This window comes from Cuculus canorus, chromosome 7, assembly GCF_017976375.1.
Source record: "Cuculus canorus isolate bCucCan1 chromosome 7, bCucCan1.pri, whole genome shotgun sequence".
Taxonomy (NCBI): Eukaryota; Metazoa; Chordata; class Aves; order Cuculiformes; family Cuculidae; genus Cuculus; species Cuculus canorus.
Genome location: NC_071407.1, coordinates 14,018,168 through 14,036,752, shown reverse-complemented (window position 1 = coordinate 14,036,752; position 18,585 = coordinate 14,018,168). Strand labels below are relative to the sequence as shown.

General features: G+C 53.4%; 1 protein-coding gene across 2 annotated transcripts; it reads right to left on the bottom strand.

Annotated features, from left to right (window-relative positions):
• Positions 1-1,554: 1,554 nt before the first annotated feature.
• TLX1 (T cell leukemia homeobox 1) lies at positions 1,555-13,335 on the bottom strand. Of its 2 annotated transcripts, none has more exons than XM_054072199.1 (3): positions 10,992-13,335; positions 9,294-9,531; positions 1,555-5,758 (listed from the first exon to the last, which is right to left on the bottom strand). In XM_054072199.1, exons 1-3 carry the CDS (start codon positions 11,458-11,460, stop codon positions 5,536-5,538), a joined length of 930 nt encoding a protein of 309 aa, XP_053928174.1. In that variant the 5' UTR covers positions 11,461-13,335; the 3' UTR covers positions 1,555-5,535. The 2 variants fall into 2 exon arrangements, with proteins under 2 accessions (XP_053928174.1, XP_009559767.1); XM_009561472.2 differs by having other exon boundaries at positions 1,562-5,758; positions 9,294-9,495; positions 10,992-13,329.
• Positions 13,336-18,585: the final 5,250 nt, after the last annotated feature.

Here is an 18,585-nt window from a genome sequence, read left to right as displayed (position 1 = left end):
GTCCCTGGGAAATGGAGCTTTTCTCCATGTTTTCCTGCATTCCCGTCTTCGTACCGCTTCCCAACTTCAGTTAAAAAAAGTATATATTGATTGATATTTTTTAATCGCCTCTTTGTTATTTTTAGGTGGCTGCCATCGAGGAAAGACAGACAGTTAACCACAGCTCTCAGACCAGCGGGTTTACATTCTTTGCAGGCAGCAAGGAAACGAGTTTTCTCAAGCCTTGCTGGTTCCTGCTAGAAAATTAAAGTGGGGACTCCCCATCTATTTCTTCCTATTTTATCTTCACTCCAGAAGCATGAAGGCAAAGGGCAGCTTAAGGGAGGGTAAGTACTGAATTTCCAGCCCCAATGAAGCACAGTGTGGGGGTTTGCAGAGCCTGGAAACCGGAGATTCACGCACCTTCAGTGCACAGTTTCAGCTGGAGGTTGTCCTGTAATTAAGAGTTACACAGCTAAGAGCTGCTGGAGCCAGCCCTGTGCTTACTGCAACCAGCTGAAAAAAAAAAGAAAGAAGCCAGAAATTAATTGCTAAATTTGGAAAATCAGGATTATTTTTCTTTACATCTTTGGAGAAAAATTGTATCTCTTCGAATACACCCTAAAGTGACTTGAACAAACATATAGAACCCATTTAAAATGACAAAAATAACAAGAAGTTTCTGATTAATGGAAAGGAATAGGGGCAAAGAACTTCTGTCCTGATCTTGGGCCAGCACTAATGTATTAAACAGAAATTTCCTACTTCAACAAAGACAAAAATAATAACAACAACAATAATTTAAAAAAAAAATCAAGTCCCAGCTAACTTCACAATCAAAAGACCTGCAAAAATGGAGACAATTTGAAGGGGTTGACTGCAGCAGAATCTTGTTGTGATAATCTATATCTTTGCGTACTTTTCTTCTTTCTTCAGCATTTGTCTAAAAGCATTTAAAAAAAAAATTATTCAAAAATTGAGAACCTTTCATTTAGAAAATTTCAAACCAGGATATTTTGATAGTTCCAAATTGTTTTCCACATAAGCAGACATCAAAGCTCACTGTTGCACAAAGAAATCAGCCTCATGCAGTCAGTTTGCTTCTGGCAGGAAAAAAAAAAAAAGAAAGAAAGATTAACTCAAAAAGTTCCAGCTGTCCCAGAACCCCAGACAGGATTGGCTTTTTCTGTAGCCCAAACAGTTTTCAGCAAATCCATTTTCAGTTTTGTCAGTAAATCAGCTTGTGTTTTCTACCCCATGCAGCCCGTGGCTGCGTGGAAGCTGTCCTCGGTGGCGAGGAGGGGGCTGTCTCCTGTGGGATTGGGCTCCTGCTGACAGCACGCGGAGCCAGCAGCCATGGTTTTAAGCTTTTTTTTCTGGTGGCTTGATTAATTAGAAGCACATCTGAAAATACTGATCAAGAGTCCTGGTGAGGTAATTAAAATGATCCAATATATGGGTGTTTATGAGGTCAGAGCCTCTCTTTATTATCAATTATACAAATTGTATTAGAGAACATGTACACACGCCTGGGTCTTCAGCAGATGCCATGTAGAGGTGACTCTCACAGATGATGCTGCAGGAAAAGCAGTGTTAAATATACAAGAAATACCCCAGAGATGGAACAATGCAACCCAAGAAAAGCTGCTTGTGGGCTTTACTAAGTACTCACATAGAAAATGGGGCATGCGTGTACTGCGAGGGACCGAACGTGCTGGCCTGTGCCCAGGAAAAATCACAGTTGTGGGCTCCATTCAAGGCAGAAGGCTCCAGCAAAAACCCTTCCGCCTTTCCCTGGGCCCATGCTTCCAAAGAGACAAACCAGTTGGGATGATTCATATGCTTAACTAATGGGCTAAATGGGGGCCAGACCTCTGGTTCCCTCTGGCTGCATAGCTTGCTGAGCTGGGACCGGACCCAGACAACCAAAGCATGTCCAGCTGGGCTTCATCTCCTCCAGCGCTGCACAGATGTTTAATACTCCACTCACTTGTGCAAAGACAGTTCTTCCCCCCCACTCCTCCTTTTAAAAGCTCGGTGTACCCCGAGCCAACCCAACATAATCAATAGCTCTTGGTTCCTGCCAGCTTTGCAGGCAACAGAAGGTGTACGACCATGATGTGCTCTTCTGCGATGCCGATGTGTCCCCGTCTGCAGATATCGCGCAGGCTTGCCCACTCCAGCCCAGGTTCACTCTATCTTAGTCTATATTTCCTAAATAGAGGCAAAGAGTGGAAAAACATTTCTCCCTAACTCCCATTTCACATTTGGGATTCGCTACATTTTGAGATAGAGGTAAAGGGGAAATGACTTTCAAGGTATCTTAATGCAATTTTATTCCTGTTCCCAAATAGGTAGAATACAAAAAATTAAATCAGCTTTCATCGTGGTATGGATGGCCCCGGGATATGGCTGAGGTGGTGTCAGTCTACAAAACATATCATTATGTGTCATCGTTTCATGTCATTGCTTATTGATTTAATTCCATCATATTTCAGGCAACTTTTATTGTCTGGGTACAGATCATCATATTAATATCTGGAAGCACATATGCAGATACTAAAACTACCTCCTGCCACTAAGCCCATTTTAAATATGAATACAGAAGAAACATTTTAAAAGAAATTCCTTCCAGAAATAATCTTTCCAGGGACAAGAAAGACTGATTAACTATTTCTCTGGTTCCAATGTTACATATATTCAAATTTCTTTTTTTTTCTTTTGGTCTTTTTTTTTTTTTAACAGGAAAGATTAATAAGAAAAGAAGGAAGTCAACAGTTTCAGGAACATGATGTAGTTAAATATTGTATCTAAACACATGCCCTTGAACATGCATTATCATACATTCAACTTTGCTGGGGAACATTTTGGAATATGAACTGAATAATGTGGATATTATAAAATGGCTGTCTTGGAATTAAATTTTAAGATATTGATGTGTCATAATAATAAAATAGAAAACACTTTTAATATCAACAGTGAGCTCCATCATCTTTTTTTATTAATATTTTGTGGTCGGTGCTTTTTCCTACGCAGAAACCTTGCAAACAAAAACATACACTGCAACAAACTGTGAACCATTAAAGATTTGCTCACAGCGATGCCTTCTGAAGGAGTAAGCCCTAAGCCCAGCATTATCTTTGTAGCAAAGTTGAGCACGTATTAAATAATTAGCTCAATCAGCTCCTAAACACCTATCTGTGGTAGGAAACAGAATTCAAACAGAAGACTGCTGTGAAATTTATCTTGGAAAAAATACAAAGTATTTTATTTTAGCAGGTTCTGGGGGGCATCTTTTAAAGTTATCTCAAAAAATGTGCTTTCCTTGTTTACTTATTTTCCTGCATTTTATCTCTCTTTTTCCCTTTTTAGTCTTTCTTTTTCCCTGTCTTCTTGTCTCTCCATAACGGCGGATGTTTCTCTGTGTTCCTCTGTGGGGTGGACTGCAGGATGGGAAAATCCTGCAGCACCATAAAGTTTCAGCCCAATCCTGCAATAATCATTTGGATAAAGCCGGCTGTTCATACACTCCCTTAACAAACTCCCAGCAATGCTGGACCGAGAGGACCCGGCTTCCAGGAACGCTATCAACCACCGGCTATGAAAGGCTCTGGGTATTTTGTTGCCCACATCCCACAGAAATCCTGGACACCAGGGCCACATCTGTGGGTCCCCACCAGCAGCTCATGGCTGGCCCCCCCTTTTCAATCCTGTCCTCCAACACCAATAGGAGTTTTCCCACTGGTTTGATTTCCCTCTGAGAAAGGCTCGTCTAGCTGAGGACGATGTCCCCGAACAGGGCTGAGCATGAACAGAATGCAGTGTCCCTAGAATAATTCCCCGCAAGGTTATCACTAAAACAAACATTTCTTTAAATCCAAATGGGGCTTTATATATAAAGTTTCAGACATGAATCTCTCTAGATCCTCTAGACCAAGCGAGACCCCATTCCAAGATCTTATTCAAGAAATTATTCAACGTGTTTAAGGCCAAGTCCCTGCGCAATTCCCATTCTCCCAGAACCTCCCTAGAAAGACTTTGATTAAAGTAGGTACTAAAAACACTGCTGGGTCAAAGCCGGCGAACTTTTAGAGGATCGGGGATTAAAATACAGCAAATTAACCTCTGGAGCTTCCAAAGAAAAATGGATCTGAGTGAGCAAAGTCAAATGGAAATGCTAACTCTATTTTCATTTTAAACAAATGGCAGAGGCTTCGGCATTAGCTGTGATATGCTGTCTTCTCTTGGGGAACTAATACACAAGGAAGAGCAAGGCTTTAAATGATTTATTCAGTACCCTGGAGAATTTTTTTTTTATTTTCTTTTCATTTCCACATAAATTACACAAGCACTTTATAAAATGAATACACATAAACCACCTTGTAAGTGCATAACTTAAAAAAAAAAAAACAACAAAAGAATGGGTGCCTTTAAAATTCTCACTGAAAATAGGTTTTCTGATTGCGTGTTTGTACTAGCTACTTAAATTGGCAGTGCTGCTTTAGATTACAAGTAACTGAAAAATATATACTGTATATATATCTATATATTCCTGACTTTTGCTAAAAGAAGTGCTTTGTTTAATTGTGTCTCATTCCCTCGGTACAATTAAAGAAACAACTAAGTTAAATGGTTGAGACTGAAATCGATCTTTTGCCATCAGGAATCACCTTCTAAAGGGAAACAGGTAAAATAAAATATTGGACAACATTTTGCAAGTGATATGGAAATAACTCACAGAAACTGCATTACCCCCACCAACTGCCACTAAGGTCTTCTTGTTATTAAAACACACGCTGATGGGCACTGAGTCCGTGGCAGCCGGGGACAGTTTGGGTTCTTCATACAATTGAGATATCATATTTACCGTCCTCAGGAGTCTGTCAGATCCTTCTCTTATTCCCCTCTCGCAAGAAGAAATTAATGAAAAAGGGGAGGAGAGACAGTGAGGTGAGATCCGAAGGGTTCCCATCTGGCGCAAGCAGAAATTGCTGCTGTTTCCTCCATTTGTTGCATCCCCGAATGGCTCCCGCACGGACAACCAGAGGAGACTCACGGCAGAGGCGCGCTTTCCAGGGAGCCTCATCCTTTTGTTTCAAGCCATCAGTCCAAAGTACATACACACATATATATACATATATATATATGGGTATATAAGGGTGACCACAGGCTTTGCACCACTGGCAGTGGAATCCAAAGGAAGTTTTCTCTCTCCTGGCTGGGCGAATGCCGGCAGCCGTGTCTGTCAGGACTAGGCTTTTGTCTGGCAGCATGTCAGCAAGTTCATGATCGGCACCAGAGACTTTCAAGAGAACAAAAGAGCTGGGGGGAGGTGAGGCTCCACCACTCCTGCAGTAATCCCACAGACAGGGAGAGTTTTTGGGGCGATTTCCCTTCCTTTTGGTCCTCACAGAGAGCTTCCCTAGTTGAAAGCATGGGATGCATGTGTGGCTGGAGGACTGCAGGGTGCCAGCCTTCCCAGGCAACAAACGGGGATGCCACGCATCCCACTGAGGACAGCCCTGCCGGTAGAAGGTGCACCGGCGGGTGCCAGCGTTATTCACAAGCAGAGGCAACAGAGGTGACGCTGGTGATCTTGGTGGAGTCATCAGACCAAGGCTGGAGGTTCTGCAGGGCGAAGAGTGAGGAGTTGTGGACACAGATGGGGTCAGCTTGGATGGGCTGGTTGATGGTTTTTTGGAAGGCCTCCTGCTGCAGCTGCATGAGGATGCGATTTGCTTGCTGCCGTTCAGCCTCCCGCTCCTCTGCTGTTTGCCTCCTAGGAGAAAGGGAGCAGTTAGGGGGACCTGAGGGAGCAAAGGAGGGGCATTACAAGAAAGAGTTGCACTGGGTGCTTAGAGGTAAGAAAAGAGGGTCCACAAACTGCCGGTAACACCACAAGCTGTGCGCTGGGCCTGTCTATCTTACTGGCCCCAGGAAAAACTGCTCTCATCAAAGAGAGCTGGGAGAAGCCCACAGCTCCGGTTTATTTTCTGCCTGTGTGAAAAAATCCAAGCGGAGACAGAACACCCAGAGGAGCACACAATGGGATTGTGAAAGGTGCGATTCCTTACTACTGCCCAGCAGTAAGAGCCAAGCTCGCAGGTGAGGAGAGCAGGGCAGGAGGGAGGTGAAACAGCACCAAGTGGCAGTGCCACACAGCTGGGAGATGGCACTGTCGCCCTGAGTATTCCCTCCTGCGAGCCCAGGCCTGCCATTCCCTGTGCTGGGCTGTGGTGGCCAGCTGACCAGGGTCTGGCTGAAGGTGACAACATGCCCGTGGTAAGCAGGACAAAAGTCAGCAAAATGTTGGCTGAAAACTAGAAACACATTTTTAGTAGTGAGAATCAAAGCCCAGAATAAAATATCTGGACAGAGCTAAAGAGAAAGTTGCTAAGAAAAGGTTGGACACGCATCTATCTGGAATGACACTGGCAGAGCTGATCCTGGCAAGGGTCCTCTCCAGCACTGGTAGGGTCCCAACTCTGGGCAGTCTGGAAGGAGGGGATGCGATAGGGAGAAATGGCCTGAACACCTCTAAATCCCACCTCTCTCTTGCTTGGATGGCAGGTCTGTCTGGAGGCTACACCTCTTGCTTTTACTGGTGAACATCACCCAGCACCTTCAATGATGCTGCTGGGAAAGCCTGGGGCAGCTCACAGAGCTGGTCCTGGGAGGGTCGCCAAAACACCCCTTCCTCACCCACAACCCCGGATCCAGCCAAAGCCCTCCCTTCAGCTTCAGTGGATCAGTGATGAGGGAATGGCAGCTTTTTAATTTAACAGCACAGAGGGACATGAGATGTCTCATCTTCTTTGGCTACAGAGATTGGAAGTGGCAGCTCGGAGCTCTGCAGTGACACCTCAGAGCGTAGGGCAGGGGGTCCCTGGCTTGCCACCAGGGGTACGGGCGAGGGCTGGATGCAGGTGATGGGCCTGCAGGGCACCCAAGCCTCCAGGCGTGCAACCAGGGCTCCCATCCGGGAGCAGATAGCTCAGGGCTCAGTCCCTGCTCTAATCACTGTGTCAACATCTCACCACAGACATCCCGGGGAGAGGGGGCTCAGAGCAGCACCAGCCCTCCCTGTGCAGCCTGTGAGCGGCTCTGTCTCTGCCTCAATGAATATTTAATGACTCCCTGCACAATGAAGAGATGCTCCCTGGAGTAGGGAGAGACCCCCACATCCAGGGCGGTCAGGAGCACAGTAGCTGTGAGCACCTGGCTGTGGCAAAAGGCACCAGGCTCCCAAATATCTCCTTGCTCCAAGCAGATGTTCCATTAATGTATTCACATCAAGATGGAATTTGCAGGTTCAAATCTGCTTGGTCAGAGGAAGGAACTAAACACGATGTCCATGTCTCAAGCAAGAGCCCAAATCCGGGGAAGGAATCACACAGCCACCTCGCTCTAGTAAAGGCACCCAGGCAACAGACAGAGATGAGACTCTCCTTCCAGCCCAGATTTATTTAAACAGTTAAATCCCTCAAAGGCCTTAAAGCAACTCTCTTTTCTCAGGTATTTCCTGCTGCCTAGCTCAGACTGCGCCTGTGAGCAGCTCCTTCCAGTACCCAGTGCTCCAGGCACTGCTCAGAGCCCAGTAACCTGTGCAGGGGAATCCACATCTCCAGTGCAACACAACTCTGCATGCACAGATGCAAGCAAGCAGAATTTGCAAGCCTGAGTCCCTCTGGCTCAGGCTGGTGAGGCTTCTCCCGTGTCTGAGGTTAGGCTGCAGCCTGTCCCTGAGCCAGAAACAGGATTTTGTTTCTCTTTACCCAGGTAGTTTTTGTGAAACATATGAATAGGTTTGTATCCTCTGCTCCTCTGCCAACAGAGACTGAACTTAGCCAACAGATTCAGGGAGTATTGACAGACAGACGGTGAGCCAGCCAAGCCGTATTTGCTTGACTTCCTTAGGAAACCAAGTTAGAAGACATAGCTGACCCTGTTTAGCAGGTCACGGCAGGACTGTTCCTTCTCCAGGACTCTGCTCCTGGCCAACAGAATCGTTACTACTGGACACTTCCTGGCACTTGTGGGGCTGCTTTTCCATGGGCTCCTTAAGAAAGGCCTGAAGTGGGGATTCACCCGCACCTCTAGTTTCAGGTTTCTTGTCCGCTCTTTTTTATCCAAAACAGCAATCCCCGGCAATCGGTCACATTCACCCTCGGGGAGACCCTGGGGAAGACTTTTTCCTCGACCTTGAAGAAGCTGCTGCCTGCATGTGTCCCAGTGCTCAGCACCGGGCAACCCGCCTTGCTCTGACCCGCCAGGGGAGCTGCCCCTTGTCCAGGGTGTCCCCCCCAACCCTGCAGGGTGCCTATCCCCAGCCCGGGGCAGGGCAGGGGATGCTCCCAGGACTGGGATGACTGCCCCAGGGACACCCCGGGAAACTGCATCTTGGGAGGGGCAGGGTCACCATGGAGCTTTTACCGGCACACCCGGCAGGAGAGGAAAAAAAATCACAAACACAAAAAAAAAGTCATTTTGGCAACGAGGTGCTGTAAACCCTGCGGGGGTGAAAATTTGCGCGTTATGCAGGAACAGATCTCCCGGCAGTCCTGGGTGCGGGATCCGGGCACGGTGCTGCCACTGTTCCCCTCCACCCATGAGCACCGGGCCAAGGCTCCCGGAAAAGCGGTGCTGGAGCCGCTACACCCCGGGGGCTCCCGGTGATACCGCCTGCACCCACAGCACGTCCCCCCCTGCACAGTACACTGTACATACACACCATGCACATGTCTATGCACACACGCATTCATCCACGTTGCATAAACTCACGCCTACTTGCACGCACACCCAGTGTGCTCACGCAGCATACACACACGTGGAATGCACACTGTCTGCACACACTCATCCATGTGCAGATGGTTAGTTTGCACACACACTCACACACAGGCACACACACGGATACACACTGCATGTGTACACACCCACGTGCATATGGACTTCACACAAAAGCATTGACACACACTGTGTGGTTATACACGCACACCCTGCTTGCACACACCCCCACAGGTGTGCACCCACTCACACAAATTGCATGCACGCTCATGCACAGGCATGTACACGCATAGCCTACACAGACACCACATGCACATTCACATCTAAAGGCGCTGCATGCACGCACACGGCTCACGGCTGTGATCCACACACATATACACAGGCATTCACACACACATACACATGCGTGACACCCCCATATGCACACTCCTCCACGTGCAGCCCTCAATGCCCCTGGCAGAGCTGGTGGCAGCAGGCCCTGCTCTCCCAGCATCTGCCCCCCAGGTCCACCGAGACCCTCAGCCCCTCACCTCCACTTGGTGCGCCGGTTCTGGAACCAGGTCTTCACCTGGGCGTCCGTCATTTTGAGGGCCTTGGCCAGGGCAGCGCGCTCGGCCGAGGCCAGGTACTTCTGCCGGTGGAAGCGCTTCTCCAGCTCGCAGATCTGCAGGCGGGTGAAGGAGGTGCGCGGCTTCTTCTTCTTGGGGGGCGTACGGTTCTGATAGGGGTGACCTATACGGCGTGTTACAGTGAAGGGTGAGAGGGCAACTGGGGAGGACACGGGAGAAGGGGGGGATGAGAGGTAAAGAAGCAAGCAGCGACACATCAGCAGAGGGGCTCCGGCTCCCGGGCGCTGGGCTGGGGACCCTCCCCGCAATGCGACCCCCGCCCGCGGCTGTCCCGGGCACCGCTCGGCTTTGGAACGGGAAAGGCGGTCACCCGAGGCGGAGGGGCTGGTGGTTGCGACCGGCGGCAGCAGCGCTCCCGGACTCCGCGCTTCGTGCGAACGGGGCTCGGTTTGAATTGTTTTGGGCGAGGTGGCACCCGGTGCCTCCTCGGCCCCGGCGCTTCGGACTCGGGAAATAACGTCCCGAGCTGGAAACGCGAGTGGCGATTGGTTAGTTTGGGGTTTTTTTCCTTTTTCTTCTTTTAATATTTCTGCGTTTTCTTTTTTTTTCACCTCCCACGAACAAAAAATATTTGGAGAAAACTCTCGGCGTGTCCCAGCCGGGCAGGACGGGCAGAGGCTCCGCGAACCCGCCGGGCGCGGCCAGGGACCGGCCCGTTCGCTCGCCCGCGGCCGCGCCTGAGCCAAGCGCCGTCGGGCCGGAATTAAAAGTGAACTTGCAAAAATTGAGCCTCGGTTTTGGCCCACGGGAAGAGGGGCCGGTGCGGGTTCTGCAGGAGCGGGAGCTGGTTATTTTCCCCTTGCATTTTCGCTGCTTTGTTCGGTTGTTTTCTCATTTTCGTTGTTTGAGTTTTTGCTTTGTTAGCGCCCAAAGAGGAGCCCACAAACACCTGGAAACGGCCGGAAAGCGGCTCCAGCCCGAGCCCGGATCGGAGCTGCAAAAAAAGTCCGTTTTGGCGAGGGAAAGCCTGAGCCGAAACCCGCAGCCTGGGAAAACCAGCCTGGTTATGGTGTGCACGGGAAAAACAGCCCCAAAAGCGGCCGGCATGGGCCAGGGCCGCCGGGATCCCTTCCCGTCAGGCAGGGCCTCCGAATTATCCCTGTTTTAAAGGAAAATTTCTTCCGGTGTCGGGTCGGGTGACCGAGAACAGACAGCCCTGCCTGGGGCTCGCGGGAGGCGTGCGGAGTTTGCCCACCCGTTTGGTCTCTGCCTGCCTCTCCCGGGCTGTATTCTAGGTCAAAAAAAATCGAACACAAACCCAAAACAAACGAACAACTAAACAAAACAAAACAAAACAAAAAAAAACCAAAACAAAACCCAAAACAAATAAAAAATAAAATACAAACAAAAGAAAAAATTTAAAATAATCAATCAAGAAAACAAACAAAACAACGCATTTAAAGGCGACAGAATGCGCCCAATTTTCCGGCCTTTCTAGCTTCTGGTCTCCTCCAGGACCGGCTTCCCAGGGCGATCCCGAGCGCTCCCCCGCCCGGGGCCGGATCCTGCTGTCCAGACGGCACCGAGGCCGGGCGGCGTGGAAGGGAGCGGTGCTGCGGGAGCAAGGAGGGAAAAGGGGGTCCCGGTGTCCCGACTCACCTGTGAACCTGTCCTTTGTGTACCGCCTGTTGCTCTCCATCCAGGGGAAGGTGAGCCCCGTGAGGCTGTTGATGCCGTTCACGGCGGGCACGGCGGCGGAGAGGGGCTGGTGCACGCCGCCGGCCACGGGGCGATGGGCCGGGACGCGGATCACCCCGCCGGCAGAGCTCAAGGTGTTGCCGTTCATGCTCACGGCCATGTTCACGTTGTAGGAGCCGGGCAGGCCGCCCATGCTGCAGGAGGTGCCGGTGTAGGCGCCGGCCGCTCCGCCGCTCGCCCCGTAGCCACCCGTGACCGTGTTGTAAGCGCTGCCCACGATGCAGCCCAGCCCGTAATCCGCCGAATCCTGCAGCCGCGGGTGGGACACCATGCAGCTGCCCGGCTCCGAGGTGTTGAGGATCTGGTCGATGCCGAAGCTGATGGGCTCGGCTTGGCCTTGGTGCAGGTGGTGAGCGCCGAGGTGCTCCATTGCCGCCACGACGCCCCGCGGCACCGGGGCCGAACGGCAGCCCCGGGCAGGGCAGCGCAGCCCCGCACCGCCCAGACACCGAGCTACGCGCTCGGTCCCATCGGACGGCGGTCGCGCACCCCTGACACAGCTGCGGAGCAGCGCAACAGAGCCAGGCACGGCGGGGACGCGGCAGCTACGCCCGCATGGCACGGCAGCCGCGCACCCCGACAAGCACCCCGACACACCAGGCACAGCAGGGAGGCGGCAGCTGCTCAGTCCCGCAGCTCGGCAGCCGCGCACCCCAAGACACGCTACACACGGTCAGGACACGGCGGTTACACCCTCAGTCCCATCGCACGGCAGCCGCGCACCCTAAAACACACCACGCACAGCACCCCAACACACGTAACAGGGACACGGCAGCTACACCCTCAGTCCCGTAGCACAGCGGCCGTGCACCCCAAGACACACCACGCGCAGCAGGCAGGTGGCAGCTACACTCAGCGCCGCAGCACGGCAGCCACTCACCCCAAGACACTACACACAGCCTGGACACGCACCTCAAGATACACTACACACGGAACACGGCAGCTACACCCTCAGTCCCGCAGCACAGCAGCCGCGCACCCTAAAGGCACAGCACCCTAAGGCACCCCACGAGCAGCAGAGACACGGCACCGACACCCTCAGTCACGGCAGTACCGCATCCCAACACAACCCACGCACAGCCAGGACACAGCAGCTACACCCTCAGCCCAAAGAGACAGCAGCACAGCCATGCGCAGCCCGGGCGCAGGAGCTGAACATCCCCAGCCGTGCCCAGCCGAGGGGCAGGAGCTGCACACTCGGGACACAACCCCGCCACGCACCCCAACAGCCTCTAAGAGTAGAGACACGACCCCCCCCTCACACCCAACGCACACTGATGAGACCCGGCAACCCCACGCCACTAAGACATAACCGCCCTGAGCCGGGAGCCACGCACCCAAGACAGACAGACGGACAGACAGACAGAAAAGGGTGCCCCGGGGACCCCTCGCCGCCGCGGGCGTGGGGACCGAGAGCCCCGCGGAGCAGCTCGGAGCGGAGTGCGATCGCGATCGCCCCGCCGCCCCGCTTGCCCATCAATCACGCTACCCCAGGCCTGCTGCTCGCGGGCCCTCACTCTCCATTGGCTGGATGCTGAAAAGAGCAGAGTGAATGACAGCAGGGAAGAGCACACGAGGAAAGGAGTTTCTTCTTCTCCTGCTTTCCCCCACCCCCCCAAAACAAAAATCACCACCCGTCTCGGCCTTATAAAGTCAGCGATGGGTGCGCGCAGAGCACTGGGGTGGGGAAAGGAGCCGAGGGTCTCCGCAGTGCCAGGTACTGAGGGGGCCGTTTTGTCCTGGAGTTTGTGGCTGTGGGCAGCTGGGGAGGGGGGTTCTGGCTGCCAGCCCCCCGGGGGGTGAGAGTCGAGCCCTGGGGATGGCGAAGGGGCTGCAAACCCCGTGGGTCTGCAGCTGCCTCTGTGCAGGGACCAGAACTGGGAGATCCCCCACCCGGAGGGGTCCCAGCCCCACCGGCCCCTTTGCTGCGGAGGGGTGTTCCCAATTTCAAAAGTCAGCACCTCTCGGAAAGCCTCGGAGAAGGAGGAGGGCGCTCCCCCGACCCAGACCGGAGGCACGGGGGCAGCCAGCACCCCAGCCTGGTCCCGAGGAGAGGATGTCATGGGAGGAGGCGATGGCCGCCCGAGGCAGACTCTTCCCAGGGAACTGGGGTGCTCATTCCCCCGGGATGCGGCCGGTCCCAGCTGCTCCCCCCGGGCAGCGGCGGGCGAGGACTGAGAGGGGCACCCTCTGCTGCCGGTCCCGCCGTCTGCCGCCGCACCCGCCTGCCCGCGGGGAGAGGAGGGTTGGCGTTGGGAAAAAAAAAAAACCCAAAACCATTAAATCTGAAAGCCGCTCCCGTGGTTTGGTGCAAAACTTATTTTGGCTCTGGCCCGGGGAGCCGTCAGTGGGGCGGAGGGATGACCGGATCCTGCCCACCGGCTCTACCCAGCGCTGCTCGCCGCTCCCGGCAGCGGCGGAGAGGGTTTCCCCACCCGTCTGAGCTCCGCCGGCACCGGGCAGCCCTCTCCATCCTCCCTGCTCTCGGCTGGGGGGGGGGGGGCCCTCCTCCCTGGCGGGGGGCAAATGCTGCCCTCGATCTCTTCAATGGTTTAGTGTTTACAGGGGACCAAGAGGGTCCCACAAACCAGCCCACTCTGGGGTATCCCTCATGCCATACAAATGCATCGGCATAGAAAGTTGTGCCCACGCGCTCAGATGCATCTCCTCACTCACTGCCACACTCATCATGTTATCCACATCCTCGCACACTCACACAGCCTCGTAATTGCGAAGATGCGCGCGTACTTACAAACACCCTCTCGAGATCACAGGCACCCATGGAGCCACACAAGCCCACACATTCGATTGCACGTGCACCTACATTTGTGCACACTTATTCACCCATTCCTACAGAAGCTTATAACCCTCCCTGCACCTACACAAATTGTGAATGCATGCATTCTTGCTCACACCTTCACAACTGTATTCACACACATAGTCCCTCCCTCAACATGCATTAAAACATCCCAAGGCGCACAGGCACAAACACACACCCCAGTGCTCATGGGTTCCTGCTACTCTCACCCCAGCCACAACCGTCCTGTGACACCTCCAGGTACCCACTGGAGACCCACCACTATCACCATACCCATCACTATCGCGCCACACTGGGCTATAGGAGTATAGTGGGCAGCAGCAGCTCACAGACACCCCTGGCCCTGTGCCCAGCCAATGCCCAGTGCCCCGCCAGCCAGTTCCCCCCCCTTTCACCACCCAGCCTTGCCTGCCCACCGGGGTCAGGTTTCCCCCCTCCCTATACCTGCTTCAGTTCTTGACTTCTGAACTCTTCAGGGAACTCGCTGGCGCCAGCTCCATCAACCAAAGTCCTTGTGGTTAGGAGGAGCTGGGAGGGAGGGAGCGAGGGCTGGGGCCAGCCGGGGCTAAGATGTTTCCCTCAGGCAGGGGGTCTTGTCATCCACCAGGGGTGCAGCTGCTTTTGCCCTTCTCCAGGACCATCCTGGGACTTTTCTCCAACCCCTTCCCACATGGGGGATGTTGAGCAGTGCCTAAACATGTCAGGTTGTCTCCATAGGGAAGTGGCAGAGCACACCATGCCAGCCCCACATGGTGCCACAAAGTCCTCTGCCAATGAGCTCCAACATCCAGGACCCAGTTCTGCTGCTGAGACCTGGGAAGTCCTCTCTCTCCAGTAAATAATACAGCCATCTGATGCTGCTTGTGCATTGCAAGGGCCTCAGTCGATGCTGGGCAAAGCCTTCAGCCTTCTCTGCACCAGATATCCTCCAGCCTGAGCAGATGCTGAGGGCCCCGGTGGGACTGGCCCCAAGAAATCACAAGGTCATCACCGGTGGGCCTGGCTGGCTAATGAGAGTTGCAGCCTCCAGCTGCTGAGCCCAAGGTATGGGCTTTCAGGCAAGAAAACCTGCCAGGAGAAAGACTAAAGGCAAGTTGGGTCTCTCTCTGCCCGGTGAGGATAAAGAAGAAGGACAGGTAGGACTAAGTCCCAGCTGGGATTCAAGAATCCCAGAACTCAATGGGAATTATTGATGGGTTTGGAGATAGTACACAGTCTCAAGATTTAATCCCTCCACAAGCCATAGGCCTCACCTGCAGCCTTGGAAAAGCCACTCAGCTTCTATCATCAGAAGTTTGGGCACTGCACTTCTAAGCCCCAGACCAACACTGGGTTAAGATGCTCCAATTCAAATTGCTCCTGGCCTCAGTTTCCTCTTGGGCTCCCTGTGACTGGGATCTGAGCAGTGCAGTAGAGCATGAGACTCTGGAAAAGTCTGCCTCCTGAGAGCTGACAACCTGTAGCCTCTGCACCCAACTCCCTAATTCTGAGGCTAAAGAGGACTTTAGTCCTCTAACAGGACATATAGTGCTGCAAGTTCATACACCAAGACACAAAGGGCCAGTCTTGGCTCTTTGTTCACATACCAACCGGAGAGTTTACAAGGACAATACACACACACTGACCCTACAAATGGATCCCTGGGCAGAGGCACCCCAGTCCAGCTGGCTTTACCTGGTTGGTGCTTGGAGGCAGATCCTCAGCCAGCATCCTCACACCCATCGAGGGCTGGATTTGACAGCCCTTTCTAGGGCTTTGGATGTCAGGGATTGCAAAAAATATTTCCAAGATTATACTCTCAGCAGAGCCTGTGGAGACAGGCCTTCTCAGATATTTGCCCAAAGAGCCAGTTAGGGCAGTGGAGTTTCTTTTCTGACCAGAGAAATCCTTTCCTGCAAGAAACATCAACAAGCTGGATCAGCCCTCTTCAGAGGTAGAAGAAAGCATCCAGTGCTGGAGCTGACACAAGGACTAAGTTGCTGCAAAATCGGTGCATTGAGGAGCCCGATGCCCTTGATCTCTATTTCTTCAGAGAAACCACACCCTTTAAGCACCACTTACACATTCCTGCCAGCCTTGAAACTTTTGTCCCCTCTTGTTCACCCCAAGCACCTGTTGGGACAGGCTCATTTCCAAAGGAGTGGTTCAATCCTTCCCCAGCTGAGGGTTGGGGTCTTCGTATGTCTGTGCAAAGAGACAGCAATGGAGATGAGGGCCCTTCCTGTGCTGTGTAAGGCTCCCTCCTCACGAAGGCCTGAAGATCCTTTCTCAGGTTCTCTCATTGATCGGGTGCATCTGCCTCCTGCTAGAGGAGTGGGGCAGCCCAACCAGGGCCTGACCTCCACCCTCTACTCCCATTTTCTTCTGCCTTGCTGGCTTTCTCACTTTAGCCACTGAGCACCTCGACAGCTCAGGGCTCCCAGGAGGTCAGTATCACAAGCTGCCTTCCAGCCTCGCAGCTGCTGGCCGGGAAACTGCTGCGAAATACAAGCCCTCTTGCAGGGAGCGGGGACAAAAGTGGCATGTCTGGGACCTTGGCAGGGTCCCAGCGAAACGCACCAGGCTTGCTACAAAACCTGCGCACTGAGCAGCCCTTTCTGGAACCTATAAAATCATCCATTTTTTTTTTAAAGGAGAGCAAGCGATTCTGCAGCAGGTGGGTGCGTGGGGTCCAGCACCCCTGCACCCCACCAAGCAGAAGGGTGCACTCCGAGTTTTCCCTTCCTCACGACTTAATTCGTTTAATTCGTTGGGTTCGGGACTCCCTCAGCCATTATTCACCCTTCCACAAATCCATCACTTCCCGCAGCTCTTTCTCTCCCGCCCCGATCCCTGTGAAATCAATTACGGCGGAGAAGCCCTTGCAGGACCTCACGGGCCGGGGCTGCGCCGTCCCTGCTGCCGTCGGGGCTCCCCAGCGCTCCCGTCGTGTCGCCGGTGTCGCGACAGCTCCCGACAGCGAAGCTGGGCCACCTTGGCATCAATCAGCCTGCTTCCCGCAGCGGTGCGGGCTTCCCAGAGCCGAATCTCGTTTTCCACACATCCCGCCGGGATACGAACGGTGCCCGGAGCCCCCCGGCCCGTCCCCGGGAAGGGCGGGCCGCGCATCCTGCGCATTAAAAGCAATTAACACCATTTGGGGAATTTTTAATTGCTCTATAAAGCACGCCCTAAATAATTACTCCCAGCTCTGTTGATCCCTCGAATACGCACTGACAGTTGTAATTTATGGCTTTGGAAACGTGGCCCCTTGTATTCAGCATAACTCCTTATTACGGTAATGACTTAGCGCCGCTGCACTTAATGAGTATAAAGTGCCCAGCGCAGCGGGAGCGGGCGGGAGCCGCAGCATCGCACGAACCTCGCCCGCAACAATATTTCTCCCCTTTATGGTTACAAACGACTGAGGGGCTACGAGTTAACTCGGCAGGAAAGGAGCAGCGAGGCCGGGGAAGCGCAGCAGGGTCCCGGCATCTCACGGGGGCAGTTGTTATCGACGAAAACAAAGTATTTAGAGTAGTGCGCAAACTCCCCCCTTCGCCTCCTTGTAGCCAGTGGCTGTCTGGAGAAAGTGGGTTCGGGGAGAGGGAAGAGAACGCTGATAACTCATCGCACCTATCGGCGCAGGCAATGCGGTGCCGGGGAGCCCCGAAGCCAGGTCGTCCGGCACACCCTCCCGGCTGCTTCCCTGCCTCCCACCGCCCCCTAGACCGGGGGGCTCCCATCCCTCCCAGCCCCCTGCCTGGGTGTGCGGAGGGGTGGCCGATGGGGGCAGAAGTGCCCGACGGCGCTCCATGAATATTCAGTGCTTGCCGGTTGCCGGAGGAGCATCTGCCAAGAAGTTATTGGTCCTGCGGCAGCAGCCCCTCTCTCCACCGTGCAGAAATGCGTGTAATCCCACTAGCCCCGTCCCCCCGGCCACCCGCCCCGCACCAGCCCCGCTAATGAACGGCGTCTGGCCGCCACCCCCGAGGGCACCGGCGAGGGGGACACAAGGGACTCTGCCCCGTTATTAACTCCCGGCTTAATTACACATCCCCTGCCAGTCAATGCAGCCTCGCGGCAAGGGAGCGGGACCCCCGCCGCCCTCCACTATCTCCCCTTGGGTCTCCCCCGCTCCAAGAAGGGCTGGGCTGCTCCCTGCAGCAGCCAGGCCTGTCGCGACACAGAGGGCTGCAGTCGTGACATCCCCTTGACCCGTGGGGGCTGCTCGCGGCCCCTGCTACCGGCAGCTGCCTCGTTTGTTCTCTCGCCGGGAGAGCGGCGGCTGCTTTTGTCTCCTGCCCGCTCCGAGCCCTGGGCCCTTTCCCCATCAGACAAAGTCCTGTTTTGCCAACAGATTTGTGTCCCTCTCCCCCCCCGTCCCCCTCTAACAGCAGCCCTGGGGGACAGGGGCGCAGGCAGCTCCGCAAACCCCGTGCACGCCCTGCCAGCTCTGCTAGCAAAGTAGCTTTCACTAATGAACAAGAAGATCCAATAATAATGGTCTTAATTATTGCAAACATCGTTACGGGCTTAGCTATAAAACCCTACTCGGTAAATCCTCGCTTTTTCTTATTTATTTATTTTCTTCTCCCTTTTCCCCTCCTCGAGGTTAATTGGCACGCAAAAAGCAAATACAAATTATGGCAGAACCAATGGGTAAACTCAAATCTAATGCGCTGCTATTCGCATCAG

Bases quoted from the DNA above. Each gene is read 5' to 3' on its own strand.
- TLX1 (XM_054072199.1), bottom strand. From the start codon at position 11,460: ATGGAGCACCTCGGCGCTCACCACCTGCACCAAGGCCAAGCCGAGCCC. The intron at 9,532-10,991 runs GTGAGTCGGGAC...TGTCCTCCCCAG, and splicing joins CACAAAGGACAGGTTCACAG to TTGCCCTCTCACCCTTCACT. The intron at 5,759-9,293 runs GTGAGGGGCTGA...CCTTTCTCCTAG, and splicing joins AACCGGCGCACCAAGTGGAG to GAGGCAAACAGCAGAGGAGC.